Source organism: Typopeltis vanoorti, chromosome 1 (assembly GCF_054136105.1).
Source record: "Typopeltis vanoorti isolate ZY-2024b chromosome 1, IOZ_Tvanoo_1.0, whole genome shotgun sequence".
NCBI classification, from domain to species: Eukaryota; Metazoa; Arthropoda; class Arachnida; order Uropygi; family Thelyphonidae; genus Typopeltis; species Typopeltis vanoorti.
In genome coordinates, this window is record NC_143549.1 from 49,831,311 (window position 1) to 49,855,392 (window position 24,082).

General features: G+C 34.4%; 1 protein-coding gene across 1 annotated transcript in view; it reads right to left on the reverse strand.

The window, feature by feature from the left end:
* The window catches only part of LOC150109959 (ribosomal RNA small subunit methyltransferase NEP1), a 76,591-nt gene that overhangs the window by 14,717 nt on the left and 37,792 nt on the right, over nucleotides 1–24,082 (reverse strand). The window contains exons 4-5 of the mRNA XM_090416068.1: nucleotides 24,011–24,069; nucleotides 6,300–6,455 (exon numbers count right to left, since the gene is read on the reverse strand). Coding sequence (XP_090272194.1) covers nucleotides 6,300–6,455; nucleotides 24,011–24,069 — 215 coding nt within the window. The remainder of the gene's footprint in view (nucleotides 1–6,299; nucleotides 6,456–24,010; nucleotides 24,070–24,082) is intronic.

Here is a 24,082-nt window from a genome sequence, read left to right on the forward strand (position 1 = left end):
ATTGAATAAATTCATATGGAATAAGAGAGAAATTAGTCGGAACACTAAATTAGCTGTATACAACACAGTGTTCAAACCAGTTTTAACTTATGGATCTGAGAGCTGTGTCAGAAGTAAAACACTTGACCAAAGACTAAAGACCGCAGATATGAGAGTCCTGAGAAAGATTAGAGGCGTGAACAGATGGCATCAATGGCAATATCATATTAAAAATGAGGATATTAGGAAAGAACTTGACATTGTCAGCATCCAGGAATGCGTTAGCAGAGCTAATCTCAGGTGGTATGGTCACTTAAATAGAATGGGAGAGGAAAGATTAGCGAAACAAGTGTTCTATGCCAGGTTGGCAGGAAAACGACCCAGAGGAAGACCAAGATATAGGTGTGATACGGTACAAAGTGCCTTAGACAATAGAAATATAAGATCTGATAATGTTGGAGTCTTGACAAGTAACAGACTGATTTGGAGGAAAATTGTAGATAGGAAGATAGTAATGATATAATTTTTTCATGTAGTACTGTCATATCCTGTACACCCCTTGAGGGTACATGGCAGGAATTTGATGATGATTGATGATGATGTCTTTTTTCCATGTGTTTCTGTTAGTTTTGTACTGCCTTTGTGTGTGTGTGTGTGTGTGTGTGTGTGGGTGTGTGTGGTACAAGTCTCATTTTGTACTCACTAACAATGTCTCTGTAAGTAACAGATGAAATACTGGAAGCATTAAATACCCCTTTTAATTGTTTCTTAGTGCTGTTTCACTCCATTAAACTTTTATCATGAAGTAGCAAAGCTGGATTGGTAAGAAGTCAAGTGAATAAATTTATATGGAATAAGAGAGAGAGATTAGTCAAAACAATAAAGTAGCTGTTTGTATACAAGACAGTGTTAAAATCAATTTTAACTTATGGATCTGAGTGTTGGGTTAGAAATAAAACTCTTGATCAAAGACTGGAGACCACAGATATGACAGTCCTGAGAAAGATGACATATATGTTGGCACGGTAAACGCCGAATGGCTATGCACTTCACAACCATATGCCTGGGAAAGGAGTGTCCTGGGTTCAGTACCCGTCGCTGATTTGAGGAGCTTAGGATCTGTCTCAGATATAGACAAGTTAGCCAGTCTTGGGCATAGACAGCATAGTTTTTTCATCCTGCAAGCAGGCAAACCGACCTTTAGAACTCAACTCTTCTACAGAGATAGGATACACCAGGAGGCATAGGGCTAACCACCTTATCCTTGTGTACAGTTGCAGTTAAATGAATAGAAAACCCTTGACACCGCAAGGTAAAAATTAAGAAGAAGAATATAAATTATTATTCCTTATTCTTGTGAACGTGTGTGCAATAACTGTTATTATGAACAAGTGCTATTAAAAAAGTGTCCTTCAATTTCTCTGTTATTTCCATATGTGATTCTGTTTTATACATTTCATGTTGAGGATATTTATACTAAAAGAGTTCAGTTTTTCACACAAAACACCCACATTATTATTAATTGGAAAGAGAAGGCCAGGTAGACCTCAAAAAAGGATATTGGATGGATAATGAGACCGGAACCGACCAATACGGTCTATGAGGGTGGTCTGACAAGTTCTTGGCCTCGAACATAGATGGCAACACTATCGGCAAGAGATTTTTTTTTCTATGTTGGTACATCTGTGATAAGCATCCATGTGAAATTGCAAGTCATTCTATCACGTAGTTTGTTTTATATGGCTGTCTGAAGCAAAAGCAGTGTCTGTACCCTTGAAATGGATCAAATTCAGTATCGTGCAGTTATAAAATTCTCTGTAAAAGAAGGTTTAACACCAAAAGAAATTCATTCAAAATACATAAAAGTTTATGGGCACTCTTCTCTTTCGTTTTCGACAATTAAGAAATCGGCTGCCAAGTTTAAACGTGGCCATACGAGCCTTGAAGATGATCCACGAGAAGGACGTCCAAAAAGTGTAACAACATTAGAAATCATTGATCAAGTGCACAATATGATATTGGATGACTGGTAAATCAAAGTGCGTGAAATTGCTGAGACTATAGGCATTTCAAAAGAACGTGTAAGATATGTTTTGCATGAATCTCTGAACAGTGCTTGGAGCATTTTAATAAGAATAAAACTGATTTTCTGCTTCAATTTATTACTATGGGTGAGACTTGGATTTACCATTACACACCAGAATCCAAACAGCAATTAAAACAGTGGGCATAAGTCAGCTGATCAGTGCCAAAGAAGACAAAGTCAGTTCCATCAGCAGGAAAGGTCATGACATCAGTGACATTTTGGGATGCTAAAGGCATTTTGTTTATTAATTATCTTGAAAAGGATAAAACAATTACTGGGGAATATTATTCCGATCTTTTAACCAGGCTAGACAAAAAAAAAATTGTGAGAAAAGACCCAGTTTGGGAAAAGAAGAAAGCATATCAAAAGTTCCTGTCAAATAAGTCAGCTTGTTCTCTTAGAGAATACAGAGACAAATGCAAGAATGCTAAATACTGTGTAAAACTAGCTAAACAAAAGTCATGGGTGGACTTTGGCAAGAATATAGAAAAGGCATATGACAAAAGAAAAGCTGCCCCAAACTATAACTATATGGTGTAAATAGAACATTATATACAGCCTATTCACTTAACTGAACATAAAATGAGAGTTATGTAGGACAATGATATATAGGATATCCATTCAGAATGCAGCTGAAGTTTTCTATGCTCATGCCTATTTTCATAGTTTTGGTCTTTTTATTACCGATTTTCATGCCAAATTTGTTACAGCTGTTTTATTCAATTTAGTTAGTGAATCCTGGAAATGCACAAGATGCATTTATGAGTACGTTAGTTCATAAAGCAAAAAGCTAAGTCTGACATCTCCAATTCTAATATCAGGCTCGATGCCACTTTCTTTCATAATGTGATCCATATAGATGATGAATAACAGTGGGGATAATGTGCATCCTTGTCCTACCCTTGACTTTACATCAAACCATCTTCCTGTATTTCCTTCAATTCTAACTGCTGAGTGGCAACTTAAATATAGACTATGCAGTGCTTTGTACAGTGTTCCATTCACTGCATATAATTGTAGCATTTTGAAAAGCTTTTCTCTGGGCACCTTGTTGTATGCCTTTTCCAGACCTACAAAACGTTAAGTACAAACCTTTGTCTTATTACCATGATCTCTCTCTCTCTTGCTCTCTCAACTATTTGTCTTAAAGTGAAAATCTGATCTTGACAACCTCTATTTGGCCTGAACCCAGCTTCTTCTTTTCCAAGTTTCTCTTCCACAATCTTACCAAGAACATTTAGTAGAGAAATTCCTCTGTCACATTCAGCTTTATTCTCCCCCCTTTTTTTTTTAAATAGACGATACAATGAGAGCTCCACTCCAACCATCTGGAATTTGGCCTTCTGACCAGGTCCTCTGAATTGTGCAGTGTAGAACTGCAAAACTTTTATACCTCCATACTTAAGCATTTCTGGTTGAATATCATCTACTCCAGCTGCTTTTCCACAATTCAAGTTCCTGATGGCTTTTCTCCTCAAGCATTGATATGTACTCTTTTTTGCATTCCTCTTGAAAATTTTCTAGTATGGTTCTGTCACCACTTGTTTCATTTAACAGTCTTTCAAAGTAATTACTCCAGACATCCAAGATATTCTTATCTTGTCACCTTTATCATTTAGCTACTTTTACACACACACAGCTTAGCTTTCTTACATTTTATTCTTTTAGAGCATCTGCCCTTATTTGCTAGGAACGTTTGGTATGTTTCTTTAACTTCTTGTGTTCATCATGGTTTTCTTATTTTTCTATCCTTGAAGACAATTTCACCATATACCTCCCTAGATGTATATGGTGAAATTGTCTTCAAGATGTATAATTAATCAATGTCTTCTTCAGAGTTTGACAGTAAGGCTCTTGTTTTCAATTTGTTTCGTTTTTTCCTCGATAATGTTTGTATAGTCAAGTCTACAATTTACCTGTAAAAGCTGCTCAACTTTAATTCTTTTAAAACTTTCTTACAACTGTTCTTTTCAATGTAATATCCACTTTTATCCTGCTTAGTACTAAGTAATTGTCACATCCTCCTCTGTACTCTTGCATCCTGAATGAGCATGAAGATATCACTATCAACAATGACATAATCAATGAGGCTTTTCATATTTCTTGTGTCTTTTCTCCATGTGAACTTGTGCATATCTTTATGTTGAAACATGGTGTTAGTCACTAGTCTGTGTCCTGCAAAGAAGTCCAGTAAATACTTACCATTATTATTATTATTATCCTTGCCCTTTTCTCCAAAGTTTCCAAAAATATTCCTATATGGCTGGTGGGATTCATTTCCTACTCTGCTGTTCAGATCTCCAACAAGGACCACTTTTCACATTATGTCAGCTGCCTGTTTAAATGACTCAAAAAAATTCTTCCACTTCTTCCCGGGAAGAACCATCTGTGGGCCATAGGTACAAATAAGTTTCATTGTCCATGCCTACTTTGAAGTTTGCCCAGATAACTCTACTTGAAATTGCCTTCCAATCAAGAAGTTTATCTTCTGTTTGGTGTTGAATGCTACTACTGTTCCTTCCTTTCCTTCATCATTATTGCCTGAAAAATAACATCCTACACTTATTATTTAGTAAGATCTCACTTGTTTTTATCTTCTTTGTTTCAGTAATGCCAATTATGTCCACATGCTACTTTTGCAATTCTTCTGCAAGTTAGATTTCCTCTCCATTAATACTCCTTATATTGATGGTTCCTGTCTTCACCTTCTTCTGACGTTGGGCTCATTCTTCTAGTAATGTTAAGTTGGAGCTTGGTAATATGTTTGGTAATAAGTTTGGTATGAAAATAAGCAATAAAAAGGCAAAAACTATGAATATAAGCAGGAATCTGGAAAACATCAAATGCATTCTCAATGGTGAATATATAAAACAAGTAAAATACTTCAGCTACAATTACAATTTACATGTATAATTTTTAGTGAAAACGGTAAATAAAATTTGGAAACATATAATAAAATAAAAAGTTAAAAACACAACAACATCCAAATGGATGTGCTTTGCATTATGGAATACTAAGGCAATTAATGTGATGCCATTAGCTTCTATATGCAAGCATCTAGTCATGAAGAAACTTCACGATCATTTGCATACACTTGGATAAAGAATTAAACATAAATATTTCTTGAAATTTTTAATTTATGACCAATTAGAAACTTTGTATAAACAAAGATGGTATGGTGGGGTGGGGGAGCAAGCTGAATAAATTTATATGGAACAACAAGAAAATCAGCAAAAACACAAAGTTATACAGTATACAAGACAGTGTTCAACCAATTGTTCTGAGAGTTGGGTTAGAAATAGAATAGATGATCCAAATTCTGGACACCATAGATAACATCAATAACAAAACCATATTAAAAACAAAAATATTATGAAAAAATTGGCCATTATTAATATTTAAGATTGCGTAAAAAAATCTAACATAGTATAGTCGCTTAAACAGAATGAGATATAAACAATTAGCAAAACTTGGTCACACACAATGTGGTTCCCACCCATGAAAAGTTATTGTGAACCTACAGTACATTTGTATGCCATGAGTAGGGTAAGGATTTTTTTTGCCCCATTTTTATCAATTTAATATACATATTTTTGTAATTTTTTATTTATTTTTACATAGTCCAGAGAAACTTTGCTCTAGAGACTACATCATGGAACTTTTTCAAGTTCCATGATGTGGTCAAGTATTTCATCACACCAGGTGATGAAATACTTGACCACATCAAAGTTTCATAATTAACCCAGTTTGGTTTCAATGATGCCCTTTGGCTGAAAAGACTTGGTTCCAATCCTGTCTAGGATATGAAGATTCTTTATCAGTACTTATCAATTAAAGGTAAATCAGATGGTCTCATATAGAGGTGACATGATTTTTGCTTCTGGAAACTAGGGTTCTTTAACCTACAAAACACACAAACTGGCCAGAAGAATACATACAAGCATCACTATAATACACCATGTAGATAGGATTAACTCTCTTATCAGAATATTAATTAGGTTTGAAAGAGGCCAGAAAATTTGCGGATGAGATGTTCCCTAAACTATGAGGCAGTTTGGAGAAACGAGTAACCGTAAATCATAACAAAAAGGATAAGCAATAAAAAAACCAGGTAGGTTGCATCATAGTATGTAGGGTGAACCAGAATGTAATCTCCCCCTCACCCTTAATGATACGCCCACCCCACATAATCAAATATTGTAGATCTTAACTTATTGATCCAAATTTTACTTACTGATCCATGTGCCATGGCACCAACAACAATGACAATAGGATCTTCTGATGAAGGCACTACTAATTCCCTGGGATGAACTACTTTCTTTGAATGGAAAGAAGTTGCCAGTTTCCTACAGCCAACTGGAAGATGGTCAGTAACTGGATTTTTTATAATCTACAAAGACAATGTTCAATGAAGAAAGAAAATTACTAAGCCATCTTTACTTAAAAGGATGTAAATCAATCAAAATTGGAAAACAAATTCTTACAATTCTGACTACAATAATAGAATCTGATGCTGACTACTTTGCAAGAAAGCCTTTTCTTAAAAAATGAATCTAAAAAATATGTGTACTAAATTACTGATTTACTGTTCAACCAGATCATACAAAGTAACTGGAAATTGAAATCATTACTATTCTGGTTGCCTCTGTAACTTTGTGCAATGTTTCGACTACAGGGAGTGTCTGGTGACTGTGAATAACTGGGACCAAAAATTATCCCAGAAAGTAAATTACACAAATGACTAGTGAGAAATGGGGATTTTTTTTCTTTCTTCCAATTTAAAACATAATGTAAATCATTGTTTTATACTGCTATTATTATGATCATTCTTTTTTTTTTTCAAGTAAATATACTAAAATAAATAAAACTGTAAATTATTCTAATAATAATAAACACTTAAATATTCAACAAAAAATTTGAAATGAAAAATGTATTTTTTAGAAACCTACCCAAAAGCAAAAATAATTAACACAGTTTAATAATAAGACTTATTGTTTATGTGACCATAGGTTTTTTAATTACTATATATGTTCATATAATAACGCCTACCAGTTTTGCTAGCAACTGTCTAGCTTTCTCAAGGCTTGAATGGTAAACACAAAAAAATGATAAATGCACAAAGTATAAAGAATACAAAACTGTTAGTAACTATAAGGTAGCTAAGTTGATACGTTTTCGTGACAATGTCAACATGTATTGCAAATCTTTAGTCCATGTCCTGAACATGCATTATATGATTGTTAGCGTACTGTAGTTCTGTCAAACTGAGTGAATTGATTAAAATTTTCCAAGTCTCATTCAATATGGCACCTTGATTTCTGTTTAGGTTGCTGCCTGTTCGTAGGACATCATCCTCTTTATGGGTTTGGTTTCCACCAATATAGTGAGATTGTTAAAAGCTCATAACATCAGAGTTGTATTTAAACCAACTACTGGCATTAGACAGGTATTAAGATCTCCTAAGGATAGTGTTCCATTTTACAAATATCCAGGTGTGTATAACATTCCATGTACGTGTGGCCTCTCTTACATTGGACAAACTTCGAGAAGCCTCGAAATCAGACAGAAAGAACATGATGAAGATGTCAATCATAATAGGATGATCACATCCAGTTTAGCGCATCACTTTTCAACTTCTAACCATTCTATAGACTGGGAGAATAGTTCTATACCTTACATAGACGATGATTTCAGACACCGATTATTCAAAAAAGCAACAGTAGTCTTACGAACAGGCATCAACCTAAACAGAAATCAAGGTGCCATATTGAATGAGACTTGGAAAAATTTAATCAATTCACTCAGTTTGACGGAAGAACTACAGTATGCCAACAATCATATAATGCGTGCTCATGCAATGCATGTTCAGGACACAAACTAAAGATTCGCAATACATGCTAACATTTTCATGCGAATGTATCAACTTAGCTACCTTATAGTTACTAACGGTTTTGTATTCTTTATACTTTGTGCATTTATCATTTTTTTGTGTTTACCATTCAAGCCTTGAGAAAGCTAGACATAAACACCTATGGTCACATAAACAATAATAAGTCTTATATTTTAACACTTCATGCCCAAATATGAATACTTTAAACAGTTTAATAATAATAAAAATTTTCAATATCTACACAATATATCTTACAAACTTGAATAAAATAAGTTGAAAACCAGAATTGGATCTTTCTCTCTGATTAATGGAAACAAAAGCAGATCTAATTAATTACATAAATATGCAAAAAGTGAACTAAACTTTGGTGTATTTGAAAAACTGCCCGTTCTTTTTAACATCTATTCTAAGGTATATAAATAGTTTAGATGCTTTATTTCTAAGTACATACTTGAATTAACAAATAGTATCAAATTTTATTTTTTGAACAAAAAAAAACAAAAACAAAACAAAACAAAACAAAAAAACATTGTCTTCAGAAAATCACAGTCAAAAAAATCTCATTTGAATGAGATTTTTTTAATGAGTTTCAAAAGAAAAATTTTGGCAATGTGGAATGATATCATTATTACAGAATACTGTAATCCTCTTTCTCCTGCTATCTCCAATTTCTTTATGGAACATTTTGAACAACGTATCTTTGACAATATTTCTCCCAGACCTACTCATTGGTTCAGATATGTTGATGACATTTTTGCTGTATGGAATGGCTCTTGGAATGAACTTCAACAATTTCTCACTAAGTTAAATGCATTTCATCCTAGGATCAAGTTTACCCTAGAAGTAGAATCAAATAAGCAGTTAGCCTTTTTAGATCTAATTCTTCGCCAACCAGATGGTAACCTACATTTCTCAGTTTATAGAAAGAAGACTCATACAGGCTATTATATCCATGCAGAATCTCATCACCATCCCAGTCAAAAGGCAGGAACTATTAAAACACTGGTTCATCGGGCCCACTCCTTTTGTTCTTCAGACGATCTTTTACAGAAAGAACTACAATATATAACTTCTTCCTTTCTATCTAATGGTTATAAGAATTGCTTCATTAAGAGAACTTTGAGTAGTTTTAATATGTCTTCCTCTTCAAACACAGAAGAAATAAAGTGCATTACTATCCCTTATGTACAAGGCATCAGTGAACGTATAGCAAAAGCTTTAAAACTACTGAATATTTTTGTTGGCTTTCGACCGTTTAGAAAAATCTCCACCTTTCTCACTTCTCCTAAGGACAAGCTTCCACATCTTAATCATCCAGGTGTCTACCAGATTCTGTGCTCTTGTGGATCTTATTTCGGACAAACGGGAAGATCTGCCTCTATTCAGCTAGAAGAACACCAATCTTATATTGAATACTTTAAACCTGAAAAGTCTGGACTTGCAGAAAATGCCATCTTCACTAGACACAGAGTTCATTGGAGAAAGACAAGAGTTCTTCACAAAAGTCAGTTTCTCATGGAACGTCTTTATAAAGAAACATGTGAAACTCTACTTCATTCTCCTAACTTAAACAGATCCGACGGCTTACGTCTATCCCCTTTATGGGAAATAGTACTTTACAAATCAGCTAATCTTTCCTAACTTTTTATTGTATTGTAATTTTTTTTTTTTGATTTTTTTATTTTATTTTATTTTTTTTTTTTTTAAATATTTTTTTTATTTTTAGGAAAGTTATTGACCTTTTTAGTTATCTTACACCAGCTGCTTAGGTGGCACTTTTTGGAATTGTCAGTTATTGTTTAATTTGAGCTTAATGTACTGAAGATGCCTGTGACACGCAGGTGAAAATTATACTATTCAATAATCTTTGTACGCGAGTTTTTTCCTTTATTATTTTTTTTGTATCGAGAATACTGTAATAATGATATCATTATTACAGTATTACAGTGAAGTAATGTCTTGAGCGAAAAAGAAATCCTAGTTTTTTTGAGGCTGAGGAAACAATGTTTGAGATATGTTTGTGGAGTGAGATCTCAAACCGTCTGGAGATTTGGGTATCATTAAAAAGGATATTGGGAAAAAATGGTTCTTTTTTATGGGACTGGGTTTTATTGGCATTGAAATTTATCACTATTAAAATTTATTACTGCACATTAATGCTAACTGTCAGAAAAAAAAGTCTTACAAGTTTGATCCTAGTCTGACTAGAGAAAATTCTTTTAGACCTAGTCTTTCATTTTTGGCTGATATCCAGGTTAGTCAATGTCTGACATAAGCAAGTTAGGAAGTATCTTCTCTTGGAAACTCAGTTTTTTTTTTTTAACCTAACAACTCAAAAATATCAACAGTTGAGCTCATACTCTTTCAGATAACAATAGAAGTTTAAGGATCATGTGATGCAGCAACTGTCTGTCCTGATGGATCTAAGAATCATTATTAGCCATAAACTCAGCTAGTAGTGATGGCTAAGGATCAGCTACTTATGATTTCTACTATTTCCTTAGGGTTAAAAGGCATTAGATGATGACGATTCAATAATTGTTTCAATTCCATTTTATTTTCTATTTCACATGCAATAGTGATTAGGAAAAGAAAGGACAAGCTATAATACTAAACACAAAGATAAACTCTTGAATGAGAGGCAATTTCAAAGTAAGCAATGGGTATGTTTCAAAAAGAAACTGGAAAATACTGAGTTTAACCTAGGCGCCTATATAAAAGATTCCAGTAGCGATGATTTGAAACAGTAAAACATTTAAAAATCTCTATAATGTTTAGGTTACTGAAACAGCCTGAACGTGTCTCTCAAGAAACTAGGCATATATAAAATTTTCTGTGCATTTGTTCATGTGCTATGTCAGACAAATGGAATGTTTGCGAGAAATTCATATGAAAGAACATATTAAGGACATTGATACGAAAAGATCAAAATAATTAGGCCTAGCTTATAACATTACAAATGAGAAACATCAGGTAATGTGGGATCTAACAAGAATGTCATATGCTGAATTTAATAGCTATATTTATAGACGTCAACAAAATGACATGACATCCAATGCAGTGCAATATATATATATATTGGCATTATCTTAACTTAAAAATTCACTGAACTTTGTCAGGATGGACACACCGCAGAACAATACACTCAATGGACAAAACATTAGACAGGGGTGATAGGAAGCTGACACTGGCATCCCCCCACCCACCCACACACAGACTGAAATGTACCCAAACTGAACACGACAGTAAATAGGCAGACATCAGGGCTTCCCAAGTGGTAAGAACCCTAGGGATCTCGAGGGCAACCGTATCAAGGGCCCCCCACGAATATACTATCAATGGATGTAACCAGCACCCAGCAAACAAGTGGTGACCGACTACATGCCACTGATGACTGGGGTCAACGTAGACTATCCAGGATTGTATAGACCAAAATCGGGACAACGGTGGCACAAATCACATCCACTTATGTCAGAGGTCAAGTAGCACCTTGCATACCACTGGCTATAGGAGTTGATGCCCTAATCATGTACCACTGTTGACAGATCATCAGGCACTGCACCTAGCCTGGTGTCAGGACCATCAAAACTGGTCCTCTGCAGAGAGAGAGAGAACCAGTCATGTGGTCTGATGAATCCTGTTATCAGTTGTACCAAGCAGACGGAAGGATGTATATGTGGCATCAACAGTATGAGACCATGGATTCTGCCCCATCTTGCCAGCTCTGTTCAGAGAGGTGGTGGCAGCTCTGTGATGGTTTGAGGAGCCTTCTCATGTAACACATTAGCTCCCTTAGTGTATGTGGAGAGGTCCTAAATTCAAATTACCAGAATGTGCTGGCTGATCACCTACACACTTTCATGGCCTTCACATATCCTGCAGCAAATGGTCTGTTTCAGCAGGAAAATGCACCACTCCACTGGACCGCAACCACCCAGGCATGGATTGAGGAACACTCATCTGAGTTCAGGATCATCACCAAACTCAGATGAGTCCCCTCCAAGGTCCCTAGATTTAAATCCAATTGAATTTCTCTGGGATGCTATAGAGCGACACATCAGATCCATGTATCTGGGACCAACATCTAAGGTTCAGTTGTGGACAATGCTGCAACAGGCATGGTGGAGTTTGGCATTGACTCCACCAGATGACCTTTGGCATCTGGTGGAGTCAATGTCTCACAGAGAGAATATAAACTATTATTCGCACTAGAGGAGGACCTACTACTTGTTGGTCCTCCTCTTGGAAAAATTTAATCAATTCACTCAGTTTGAGGGAAGAACTACAGTATGCCAACAATCATATAATGCATGCTCATGCAACGCATGTTCAGGACACAAATTATAAGTATCTCTGTCCATTGAGTGTATATGCTATCACTTTAATAATGGTTTTTAGTATTAGTTTCAGTTTTATGAATCATTCTGCTGCTACATGCTTTTTAATTCAGAAACTATATTCTGACAAAGTATGCCACAGAACATAAATTACTTTTTTTAAAGTCATTGTAGTTACACTCAGCAATGAGCTAATAAAATCTTAATTTGCAATTTAAGGGAAAATCACAGTATGTATTTTCTGTATCTATTTCTCAATTCCATTTGCGCACCTATTACCATTCCAACAAAACTGTAAAGATTTTGTTCTGAGTACCCCAAATACGACATATTTCACAGTGGAAACAACCCAAGTTTTTTACCTTCAGCTTTCAAGCTATTAAATTTCTTTAAAAAATACTAGGTATTCAGAAGTCAAACAATCAGGTGGTAAAGGTTTTACAATCATTTAAATTATCTTCCCTTTTTCAAAATCTCAATCCATTCATTGTAGGAACTGTATTTGATTATTAGAATTCTGCATCTGATGTTTACTATGTACACCGTGTTTTCCACATTTATAACATAAAGATCATTTTATAATAACATTTTGTTTTTGCAAGTATTTTTAAGAATTCCAGCAGTATAATTTATTGTTATACTTATTAATATAACATATTAATAAGTATAACAATTTATACTTCTGACAACAGCACAAATCACCACAATCTCCAGAGCTCTTATCACTACCACCCTATTCATCAGTGGAGTTTGGATAATCTTGTCAATTTCAATGCTAGCCAAACACAACTCTCTCCTATATAAGTTAAAGATGCCAAGAAATTATAATCTTGGTTTCATCCTTTATCCAAGTATAAGCAAATAACAACAGCAACATGAAGTAACTTCACAACTGGGCTACTTGTATATAGACGTTAATGACTTCATAAGGCAACTGAAACCAAGATTATAATTTCTTGGCATTTTAACTTATAAAGTGGAAAAACTTTCAACAACTAACTCTAACCTCATTTTTAATACGAGCAAGCAAAGTTTGCACCTGAAAGTTTATTTTCAGGACTGGGGTAACTCATATAAAGAAGTTAAGACTTCACATTACTTGCCTTGTTTGCTTACACTTGGATTAAAGGATTAAACCAAGTACAGGTAACCCTCGTATAATGCGGATGTTAGGTTCCATAGAAATGTCGCCTTATATAAATTGAGTTATACGAGACTTAGATCACATAGAAAAAGTAGGGTTAGGTTCCGAAATCTTTTTTTTAAAATTATATAAACAACAATGACATATCCAACAAAAACAATATTTTTATTTAATTCAGGTAATTCATGTAAGTTAAGAAAACATAAACTATGAGACAAATACGTAGTATAAAATTATAAAAATTACAAATTGTACATAAATTTCATTGCATATAATGCATAAATGTTTTATACACAATAAAATAAAGCGCATATTTTAATCGTTATCACTGTCTTCAGAAATAACATCTCGTAGATGTTCTTTAAGTGTCCAGAGGTCGTCACCACTTGAAATCTCTTGGATATCATTCGTATAATTATCATATTCTCATATGTATGTAACTCACCAGAAAATAAACTGCTCAACTTGAGGTTAACACACGGATGATTTTAAATGCGCTTTCCTGGCAGAAAATGAAGACAATTTTCAACAACAAACACTTTATACAGTAAACCCTAGATGGCGAACCTATGGCACCGGTGCCAGAGGTGGCATGTCTGAGAATTTTGCTGGCATGTCAACGATTAACGGGTGATATCCTTTTATATGCTTATAAATTATTCAAGTTTTTTTTTTTTTAATTCTTACAATATGTACAAGCTGGATTTTGTTTTACACAAGACAGCAGCTATAAAGACGGCATATGATTGGTGCAGTATTAATAAAAGATCGTGCCACCCAAAGACAAAAGCAACCGACAAGTGTTGAGTTGAAATGCTAATTCTCTTCAATCGAATTCCATAACATCTGAAACTGTCATAACAACATTCACCATTAGTTTTAACACATTCACAACAAGGTGTCATTTGTCGTTCTGATGGAACTTCTCATTACTGACTGGCTCAACTCACACAAACGTTTCAATCCTTGGTTGAATTTCATGGCTTCTTGTTTGTGTTTGAGGTGGCAGGCGAACTCACACATTCATTATATGGCATGTTTCAATTCTTGGTAGTCTTTTATTTTAAGTTAGCCTTTGTGATCTGTCATACTGACATCGAGAATTTCAAATGCAATAAAACAAACACTTATTTCATAATTGAAAAATTGGACAATAGTTTTTAGTTAGATACTGTGTTTCAGTGCAACATATGGTTTTGCTCAAGTCTATACAGCATAGTTCCTGTGAGAGGCGACATGTGATTTTTTACTTAGTGCCGTTTTTATTCCATCTGTCTCTAATTGCACTATTTGTTGAGAATGACACAGACTGCAAAAAGCCTCTGTACAGTACCTTATTCAGTGATGCAATAAAACTAAATTTGATACTTATAAAAAAAGTTTCAGATTCTATTCGATAAAAATAGAATCTGAAACTACTTGCGCGATACGGGCAGACACAAATTTAATGAAGATAAAATTTGATTTTTAAGTCCTGCGGTGAAAAAATATGAAAAAATAAATAAATAAAGGATTACTAGAAATTGTAGACCCCGTTGAACAAGGGATGCTACGATTTGTAGACTGCGTTGTATAAGTACCGCGTTATATGAGGGTTACCTGTATATAATTTCTTGGTATCTTTAATTTATAGTATAACCAAGTGATAAAACTTCTAACTACTTTCTCTAATCCAGAGTAATTCAATAATAAGGTAAGACTTTGGCAACTCTTATATGAAAATATGACTTCTGCATTAATTCAACCTTCAACCACTGGGGGTCTGGTTCCCACTGAAGAGAGCTCAATAAAGGTCAAAACCCATTTGGGTTGTGACCCTTCCCATAATGCACAGCATTATACATGTCCACAAGGGGATGTGCTTTGCATTATGGGATACTAAGGCAAGCGATGTGAAGTCTTAGCTTTCTTATATGAGTTGCTACAGTCCTAAAAATACTTCAGGTGCAAACTTTGTTTGCTTACACTTGGATAAAAGATTAAATCAAGTATATAATTTCTTGGTATCTTTAATTTAAGATTAATGACCTAAAGGTTATTTTTAATAATATGTATGATACAGGATAGGTAAGACTTTGGCAACTCTTATATGAAAATATGACTTCTGCATTAATTCAACCTTCAACCACTGGGGCCTGGTTCCCACTGAAGAGAGCTCAATAAAGGTCAAAACCCATTTGGGTTGTGACCCTTCCCATAATGCACAGCATTATACATGTCCACAAGGGGATGTGCTTTGCATTATGGGATACTAAGGCAAGCGATACATCCATGATGATCTGAGAAAATCCATTTTTGTCACTATCCCCAAAATTTCAAGAACTTTTAAATGCTCAGAATATAGACTAATAAGTTTAACAAATCATGTTACGAAATTACTACTGGAGAATAATCCTAGAAAGAGTAAAAGGCACTTTGTCAATAGAAATAGAAGACACTTATTCAGGTTTTCAAAAAAAAAGATAAAGGTACAAGAGAAGGAATTTTCAATTTTAAAACAGTATGTGAAAGTAGTCTTGTTAACCAGAAGAGCACATATATTTGTTTTATTGATTATAACAAAACATTTGATTCAATCATCATCATCAATCACTATGGGTCCAATGCCAGTAGGTGTCTGCTGCCATCTTGATATGATTCTTCCATTGCATTCTGTTTTGGGCAAGATGACTCAATTTGTGTATAGAGTTTCTGCACCATTTGACGATGCCATTGCCCCATTCTCTGTTTGGTATTCCTCCTTTGTTCTTTCCTTCAATCATTCCAAACAGCAACGTTTTTAATTTTCTCTCATCATTCATTCTACATATATGGCCAAATAGACATAGTTTCCTTTTGATTATTTTCTGGATCAGGTTTTCTTTTGGTTGTATTCGTCTGTAGATTTCCTCATTGTTCACTTTCTGTATCCAGCTTATTTTCAAGATCTTTCTATAGCACTTCCTCTCAAATGCCAATATCCTCCTTTCAGATTCTTTCAGGAGTACCCAGGCCTCGCATCCATAGAGCATGCTGCTAAAGATACAGGTTTCTAGAATGTGCAGTTTAGTTTGCATCTGTATAGCTCGGCTCTTCCATATTTTGTGCATGGCTTTTAAAATAGTTGTTGTTCTGGCTATTCTAATTTTTATCTCTTTTTTGGGATCCAAGTCATGCATCATGTGGCATCCAAGATATGTGAAGTGTTCCACATTTTCCAGTCGAAATCTGTCTATTGTAACTCTATTCGGTAACACCTGTTGTCAGAATATCATTGTTTTAGTTTTTTCAAAGTTGACATTTAGTCCATATCTTTTTCCTTCTCTGTATAGTGTTTGAAATGTCTGTTCCAGCCTTGCTGAGTCTTCTTCAATCAGGACGATGTCATCTGCAAAGCAGAGGTAGTTTATTCTCATGCCTCCACCTTCTTCTTTAATCTTATCTAGTGTTCTTCCCAGATGTGTCATGAAGATGATATTGGGTCCCCTTGTCTTGTGGCTTGACTAGTGGTAAACCAATATCCAGTCTCACCTGCTATTCTGATTTTTGCTTGTGTTTGGCTGTTTATATCTTTCAGCAGGCGGATCAATTTATTGTCCACACCATAAGATTCCAAGAAGCCCATGTTATATTTTGGTCAATGTTATCAAATGCTTTTTGGAAGTCCACGAAACAGCAATATATCTTTTTGTTCTTCTTCGAGCTTTCTCTGCTATTAGTCTTAGTGGAAGTATTTGTGGCACTGTACTTCGATCTTGTCGAAATCTGGCTTGCTCATCCAGAAGACATGCCTCCATATGCCCCTTCATTAATGCAATAGTTCTGTAATTGGTGCATTCTAAAGCACTGCCTTTCTTATAAAGAACAATCAAGACCGATTTTTTCCACTCTTCTGGGACATACCCTCATCTCCATATTTCATTACATAGCTTATGTATTTCTTTTGCAACTGATTCTCTCCCATATTTTAGCATCTCGCCTATTATGTTATCATTTCCAGGACTCTTGTTATTTTGGGATGTTTTATAGCCTTATTCACCTCCTCTTCCAAGATGTCATTTTCAAAGATCTCTGCTGGTGGAGAGATTGCTTTTAATTCTTTGATTACTTCTGTTGCAGTATCATTTAGTTGATTTTTATATAGTTCACTGCAATATCTTGTCCATCAATACTTTACCATTTTCATCTTTGACTGCTACTGATCTTGTTTGCCACTTCCTATTGACATTTCTTATAAGTTTGTAGACCTCTCTAGTTTTGTGTTTTCCATAGTACTGTTCAATATCTTTGCACTGGTCCTCCAATCATTTGGTTTTATCAGATCTTGCTGCTTTCCGTACTTCATTGCGTTTTTGACAGTATAACTCATCTACTGCCTCTGAATTATCTCTTTTAAGTTTCAGTTCTCTTTTCTCTTGTACCAATTTTAGAGTTTCCTGAGTTATCCATTTCTTGTTGATCTTTTCTCTTTCAGGAATTACTTCCTCTACTGCTTTTTTTAGCACTGTAGTCAGTAGTTCTGCTCTTGTATTTATATTTTGTTTTTCACTTGGGGTCTTAAGCTTAGTTTCCAATATGTTCTGATATGCTGTACTTAGCATGTCTTCATTTAGTTTTGAGATGTCTCTAGCTTTCTGGAACTTTACTTTGTACTTCTGTTTCAGTTTTAGTCATCATCATCAAATTCCTGCCATGTACCCTCAAGGGGTACATGGCAGGAATTTGATAGTACTACATGAAAAATTTACATCATTACTAACTTCTATTTACAATTTTCCTCCAGATTAGTCTGTTACTTGTGAAGACTCCAATATTATCAGATCTCATATTTCTGTCTTCTAAGGCACTTTGTACGGTATCAATCCACCTATATCTTGGTCTTCCTCTGGGTCGTTTTCCTGCCAACCTGGCAGAGAACACTTGTTTTGCCAATCTTTCCTCGCCTATTCTGTTTAAATGACCATACTACCTGAGATAAGCTCTGCTAACGCATTCCTGGATGCTGACAATGTCAAGATCTTTCCTAATATCCACGTTTTTAATATGATATTTCCATTGATGGCATCTGTTCACCCCCTCTAATCTTTCTCAGGATCCTCATACCCGTGGTCTCTAGTCTTTGGTCAAGTGTTTTATTTCTGACCCAGCTCTCAGATCCATAAGTTAAAACTGGTTTGAACACTGTCTTGTATACAGCTATTTTAGTGTTCTGACTAGTTTCTCTCTTATTCCATATGAATTTATTCAATCGACGTCCTACTATACCAGCTTTATTGATTATGTTGTCTATTTCCGTATTTAATTTACCATCTTCACTAAAAATCATGCCTAAGTAGGTGAAATGTTTTACTTGTTCAAACAGGTTCTCCGTTCACAATGCAGTAGACACTTTCAACGATTCTGCCTATTTTCATTGTCTTTGTCTTTTTATTGCTGACCTTCAAACCATGTCTATTACAACAGTTATTCAATTTAGTCAGGGAATCTTGCAACCTCGTAACAGATTTGTTGATAAGTATAACATCGAAAACATAAAACAAACAGCTGACATTAACATCTCCAATTTTGATATCAAGTTTAATACCACTTTCCTTCATAACGTTATCTACACAGATAATGAATAATAGAGGGGATAATGTACATCCTTGTCTCACACCAGATTTAAAATTAAACCATCTTTCTGTACTTCCTTCAATTCTAACTGCTGACTTACAACTCAAATAAAGACTAATTATTACTTGATATAATGCCTCATTGACACCATATAACTGTAGCGTATTGAATAGCTTCTTTCTTGGCACCTTATCATATGCCTTTTCCAGATCTACAAAACTCAAATAGAAATCTTTCCTGCTGCCTTTCCACATTTTAAGCCTTTAATGGCTTTTTTCTACTTCAAGTATGGATATGTATTCCTGACTGTATGCCTGTTGAGTGTTTTTTACCACTGTGCTATCACTGCTTGTTTCATTTAGCAATTTCTTGAAGTAATTACTCCATACTTCATTTAGTCTTATATTCGCTATCACCAAGCTGTGGTCCGAATCAAAATCAGCTCCTTGGAATGATCTGCATTGTTGAACTGAGGTTCTCCATTTCTGGTCTATTAATATCAGGTCAATCATATTCCTGTGTTTGGCATAGAAGGAGTGCCACGTGCATTTACGACAATCTTTTTGTTGGAATTTGGTATTGCAAATCAAACAGGTTGTTATCTGTGGCAAATTCCAGAAGCGTCTCTCCACGTTCATTTCTTTTTCCATATCCAAATTTTGCCATCCCGTGTTATTTTTGCCAATCTTTGCATTCCAGTCTCCTCCAATGATGAGTATATCCTGCTTCGGCACCTCATCAATTACTAGTTGTAGAATTTTTCAATCCTGTAAAATTTTTCAATGTTTTCATCTGCACTCTCTGCAGTGGGCACATATATTTGAATGGCTGTGATATTAAATGGTTGGGCACTGAATCTTGCAGCCATTATTCTTTCATTAACTGGTTTGTATCCTATCGTTGTGAATCTATTGAATCTATTTGATTCAATAGATCACAAGAAATTAATACATATCCCACAGAACAATGGATTAAAAGGAAAAGATCTATGTATAATTACAAATATATACTGGAATCAAATGGCCTCAATAAGATACAAAAATGCATATTCTGGCAACTTTGAAATCAAAAATAACATGTCTTATCACCCTTACTGCATTATATATAGTGAACAAGTTTTTAAAGATATTGCAGAACTGAAGGGTGTAAAAGTAGGAGGTAGGAAATTCAACAACTTCAGGAATGCAGATGACATGGCCCTTATAGCTGAATCTGAAGATGATCTTCAAAACATAGTCAAAGAAATTTATAACAGAAGCTTAGACATGGGATTAATTATTAACCTAAAAACAACAAGTACATGATTATATCAAAAGAACCAATAAATAAGAAACTAAATATAACTGTTAACCAAACGAAAACAGAACAAGTTCAGTCTTTTATATATTTGGGACAAATGTTTACAGATGGAGGAAATTCCCTTAAAGCAATAAAAAAGAAGATTAGAGACAAAAGTAAACCCGTTATTGATATGGGAACTATGCTAACATCAAGAGACATTGACATAGACACAAGAAAAAGATTAATAAAGTGCTATATCTAGTCAAGCCTTCAATACCACAGTGAAACTTATACACTAAATAAAGAAGCAGAGAAAAAATTGGAAGCTTTTGTAATGTAAACCTTAAGAAGAAGGTTGAAAATATCATGGACAGAGAAAAAACTGAAAAATAAAGATGTTTTAAAGAAAGCAAAAATTAAAAGAACATTAATGAAAATCATTAAAGAACGAAATCTTAAATATTTTGGACATCTAATTAGACAATGGGGAACTGGATAATGAGACTTATTTGTTCCTATGGTCCCACAGAAGGTTCTATTAAGGTAGAAGTAGAGGAATTTTTTGAGGTCTTAAAGAAAGCAACTGACACAATGAACAAGGAAAAGTTGGTCTTTCTTGGATATCTAAATAGCAGAGTAGGAAATGATTGTAAGACATACAAAAATATTTTGGGAAAATTGGGAGAAAAGAGCAAAGCTAATAATAATGGCAAATACCTGTTGGATTTCTGCTCAGGACATGGGCTGGTTATTACTAACACAATGTTCCAACATAAAAATATGTGCACAAATTCACATGGAGAGAAGAGGCAAGGAATAAGAAAAAGTCACATTGACTATGTTATTGTTGATAGTGATGTTTTCTCACTGCTGCAGGACACTATAGTGTACAGAGGATTGGAAATTAGAAGTGATCACCATTTAGTCTTGAGCAGGATAAAACTGAATTTCATACTAAAAAGAAGAATATGTAAGAAAGTTTTAAAGTCAATAAAAGTTGAGCAGTTCTCATATGTAAACTATAGACTAAAACAAACAAACATTATTCTAGAAAAAATGAAAGCGTTTGAGAACAGGAACCAAACTTTGGAGATTCAGTGACAAATCCTGAAGAAAACACTGATCAATCCAACCAGAGAGGCATGTGGTGAGGTTGTCGGCAAAGATAAAAAAAAATCAGAACTCTTATGGTGGACACAGGAAGTTAAAGAGGCAGTGAAGGAAAGAAGAAAGCACATCAAAAGTTCCTGGTGAATAAGTCAGCTTGTGCTCTTAGAGAATACAGACACAAATGTGAGAAAGCTAAGCACTGTGTAAAACTGACTTAAACAAAAGTCATGGGAAGGCTTTGGTAAGAACATAGAAAATAAATATCAAGAAGGTCACAAAATATTCTTGAGGCTATTGAAAAAGCTCAGAAATGGAGGAAAGAGTGCTGTAAATTAGAGATGATAAAGGTTACATGAAAACTGGAGAAAAGATATCCTTGATATCTGAAATAATTACTTCAAAAAATTGCTAAATTAAACAATCAGTGACAGCACAGTGGTAAAAAAACACTCAACAGACATTCAATCAGAAATACATATCCAGACTTGAAGTAGAAAGAGCCATCAAAAGCCTGAAATTTGGAAATGCAGCTGGAGTAGGTGATATTCAACCAGAAATGCTCAAGTATTGAGGTAGAAAATGTTTACAGTGGCTGCACTGCATAGTTCAGAAGATGATTTTGGTAGAGCTCTCATTAGTACCCATATATAAAAAGGGTAATAAAACTGAATGTGATAATTATAGAGATATTTCACTACAGAGTGTTTCTGATAAGATTTATGCAAGCATACTTGAGAAACAGTTGAGAAGGATTGTGGAAGGGAAGCTTGATGAAGAACAAGCTGGATTTAGCCAAAATAGAGGCTGTCAGAATTAGATTTTCACTTTACAACAAATACTAGAGAAATCATGGGAATATAACCAAGATCTGCATTTAAGTTTTATAGATCTGGAAAATGTATATGACAAGGTACTGAGAGAAAAGCTATTCAAAAAGCTACAGTTATATGGTGTCAATGGGGCATTATATCAAGCAATACTAAGCATTTATTTGAGCTGTAAGTCAGCACTTAGAATTGAAGAAAGTACAGAAAGATGGTTTTTAGTGTTGAATCTGGTGTCAGACAAGGATGTACATTATCCCCTCTGTTATTCATTATCTACATGGATCAAATTATGAAGGAAAGTGGTATTAAATGGAACATTTCAAAATTGGAGATGTTAAGGATGGCTCTTTGCTGTTATGTGGCCGATGTTATACTTCTAAATAAATCCGCTACAAGATTCCTTGTAGCGGATTTATTTAGAATTTATTTATTTATTACCTATGGAATAGTATAATAATTAATAAATAACACGTAAGTCCACAGTAATAACTTTAATTAATAAATAAGGTACAGATATTTCATACTAAAACTAATAGTATATCTTCAGTGTTACAAACAGATAGGAATGGAATACAAGTAACGAACATTTGGCGGATCACCTATTAAAATATGTTGTCGCGAGCTAGGAAATGAAAGAAATTAATAAATAATTAATATTTAAGATAATTGGTTTTTAATGATTACATAAAATAAAAGTCTCTCAGATCTTCGAGAGAGTAAGGCAATCATTTCGATTCAAATTCAGTCGGTTTAAAATAGCTTCACAACTTTCTTTAAAGAGGTGTTCATATTTGAACCTGCATCTATGAAGGAGAATTTTATCCCACTGGATATTATGGGTAGTGTTAATACTGTATTGTGCTAGACCAGACTTCTGAGGTTTGTTGTAATCAATATAATATTGATGTTCTTCAATTCTTTTTTCCACAGAACGGCCAGTTTGTCCAAAATAAGAAACATCGCATTCACATGGTATTTGGTAAATGCCAGCCAAAGATAGAGATGAGAGTTTATCTTTTGTAGAAGGCAATAAGGAAGAAATTTTGTTGATAGGAATATACGTGGGAATCAATTGGTACTTTTTTAAAATTTTACCTATAGGTTCTGAGATTCCTGAAATGTAGGGGATTGGAACATAAGATTCAATTATCTGTTAGATTTGATTAGGGTGATAATTATTAGATTCCATTAACTTTTTTGATATGTGTGGTGAGCAGACTTTTTATGAATGTATCTGCCAATAAATGTAGGCTTTCGAAAGACGCTTGTAGATAAGGTACCAGAGGAAGTTCGAGTAAGCAGGATGTCCAAAAATGGTAAACTACCAGAATTTTCCTTTTCCATGGTGAATTGGATACGAGGGTGAAGGCTATTTATCTGTTGTAGCAAGGTGGAAAGCTCATCTTCAGTATGTGACCAAATGGCAAAAACATCATCGACATAACAATACCAAAGAGATGGTTAAGGGTGAATGGATGAAAACATAGTCTCTTCGAATTGTTTCGAAAAATAGTTAGCCAAAGGTGGAGACAAAGGGCTACCCATGGCAGTACCTTCAACTTGTCTGTAGAACTTGTTTTTCCAACTAAAAACCTAAGTCTAATTGTAAATGGATTGGAAAAGTGCATTTTTGATTCTAAACATATGTTTAAATAAACCATTATGCATCACTCACTCACTCTTTTAAAATTCTGGAATAAATCATTCGATTGATTTCAGAATTTTAATTTAATTTAATTTCAATTTGTAATTTAATGACTTTACCTTTAATAATCTTTGTGAACCCACAGCAGCACGAATACTAAGTTTATGGAGAAGTTGTACTGAAAAAAAAAA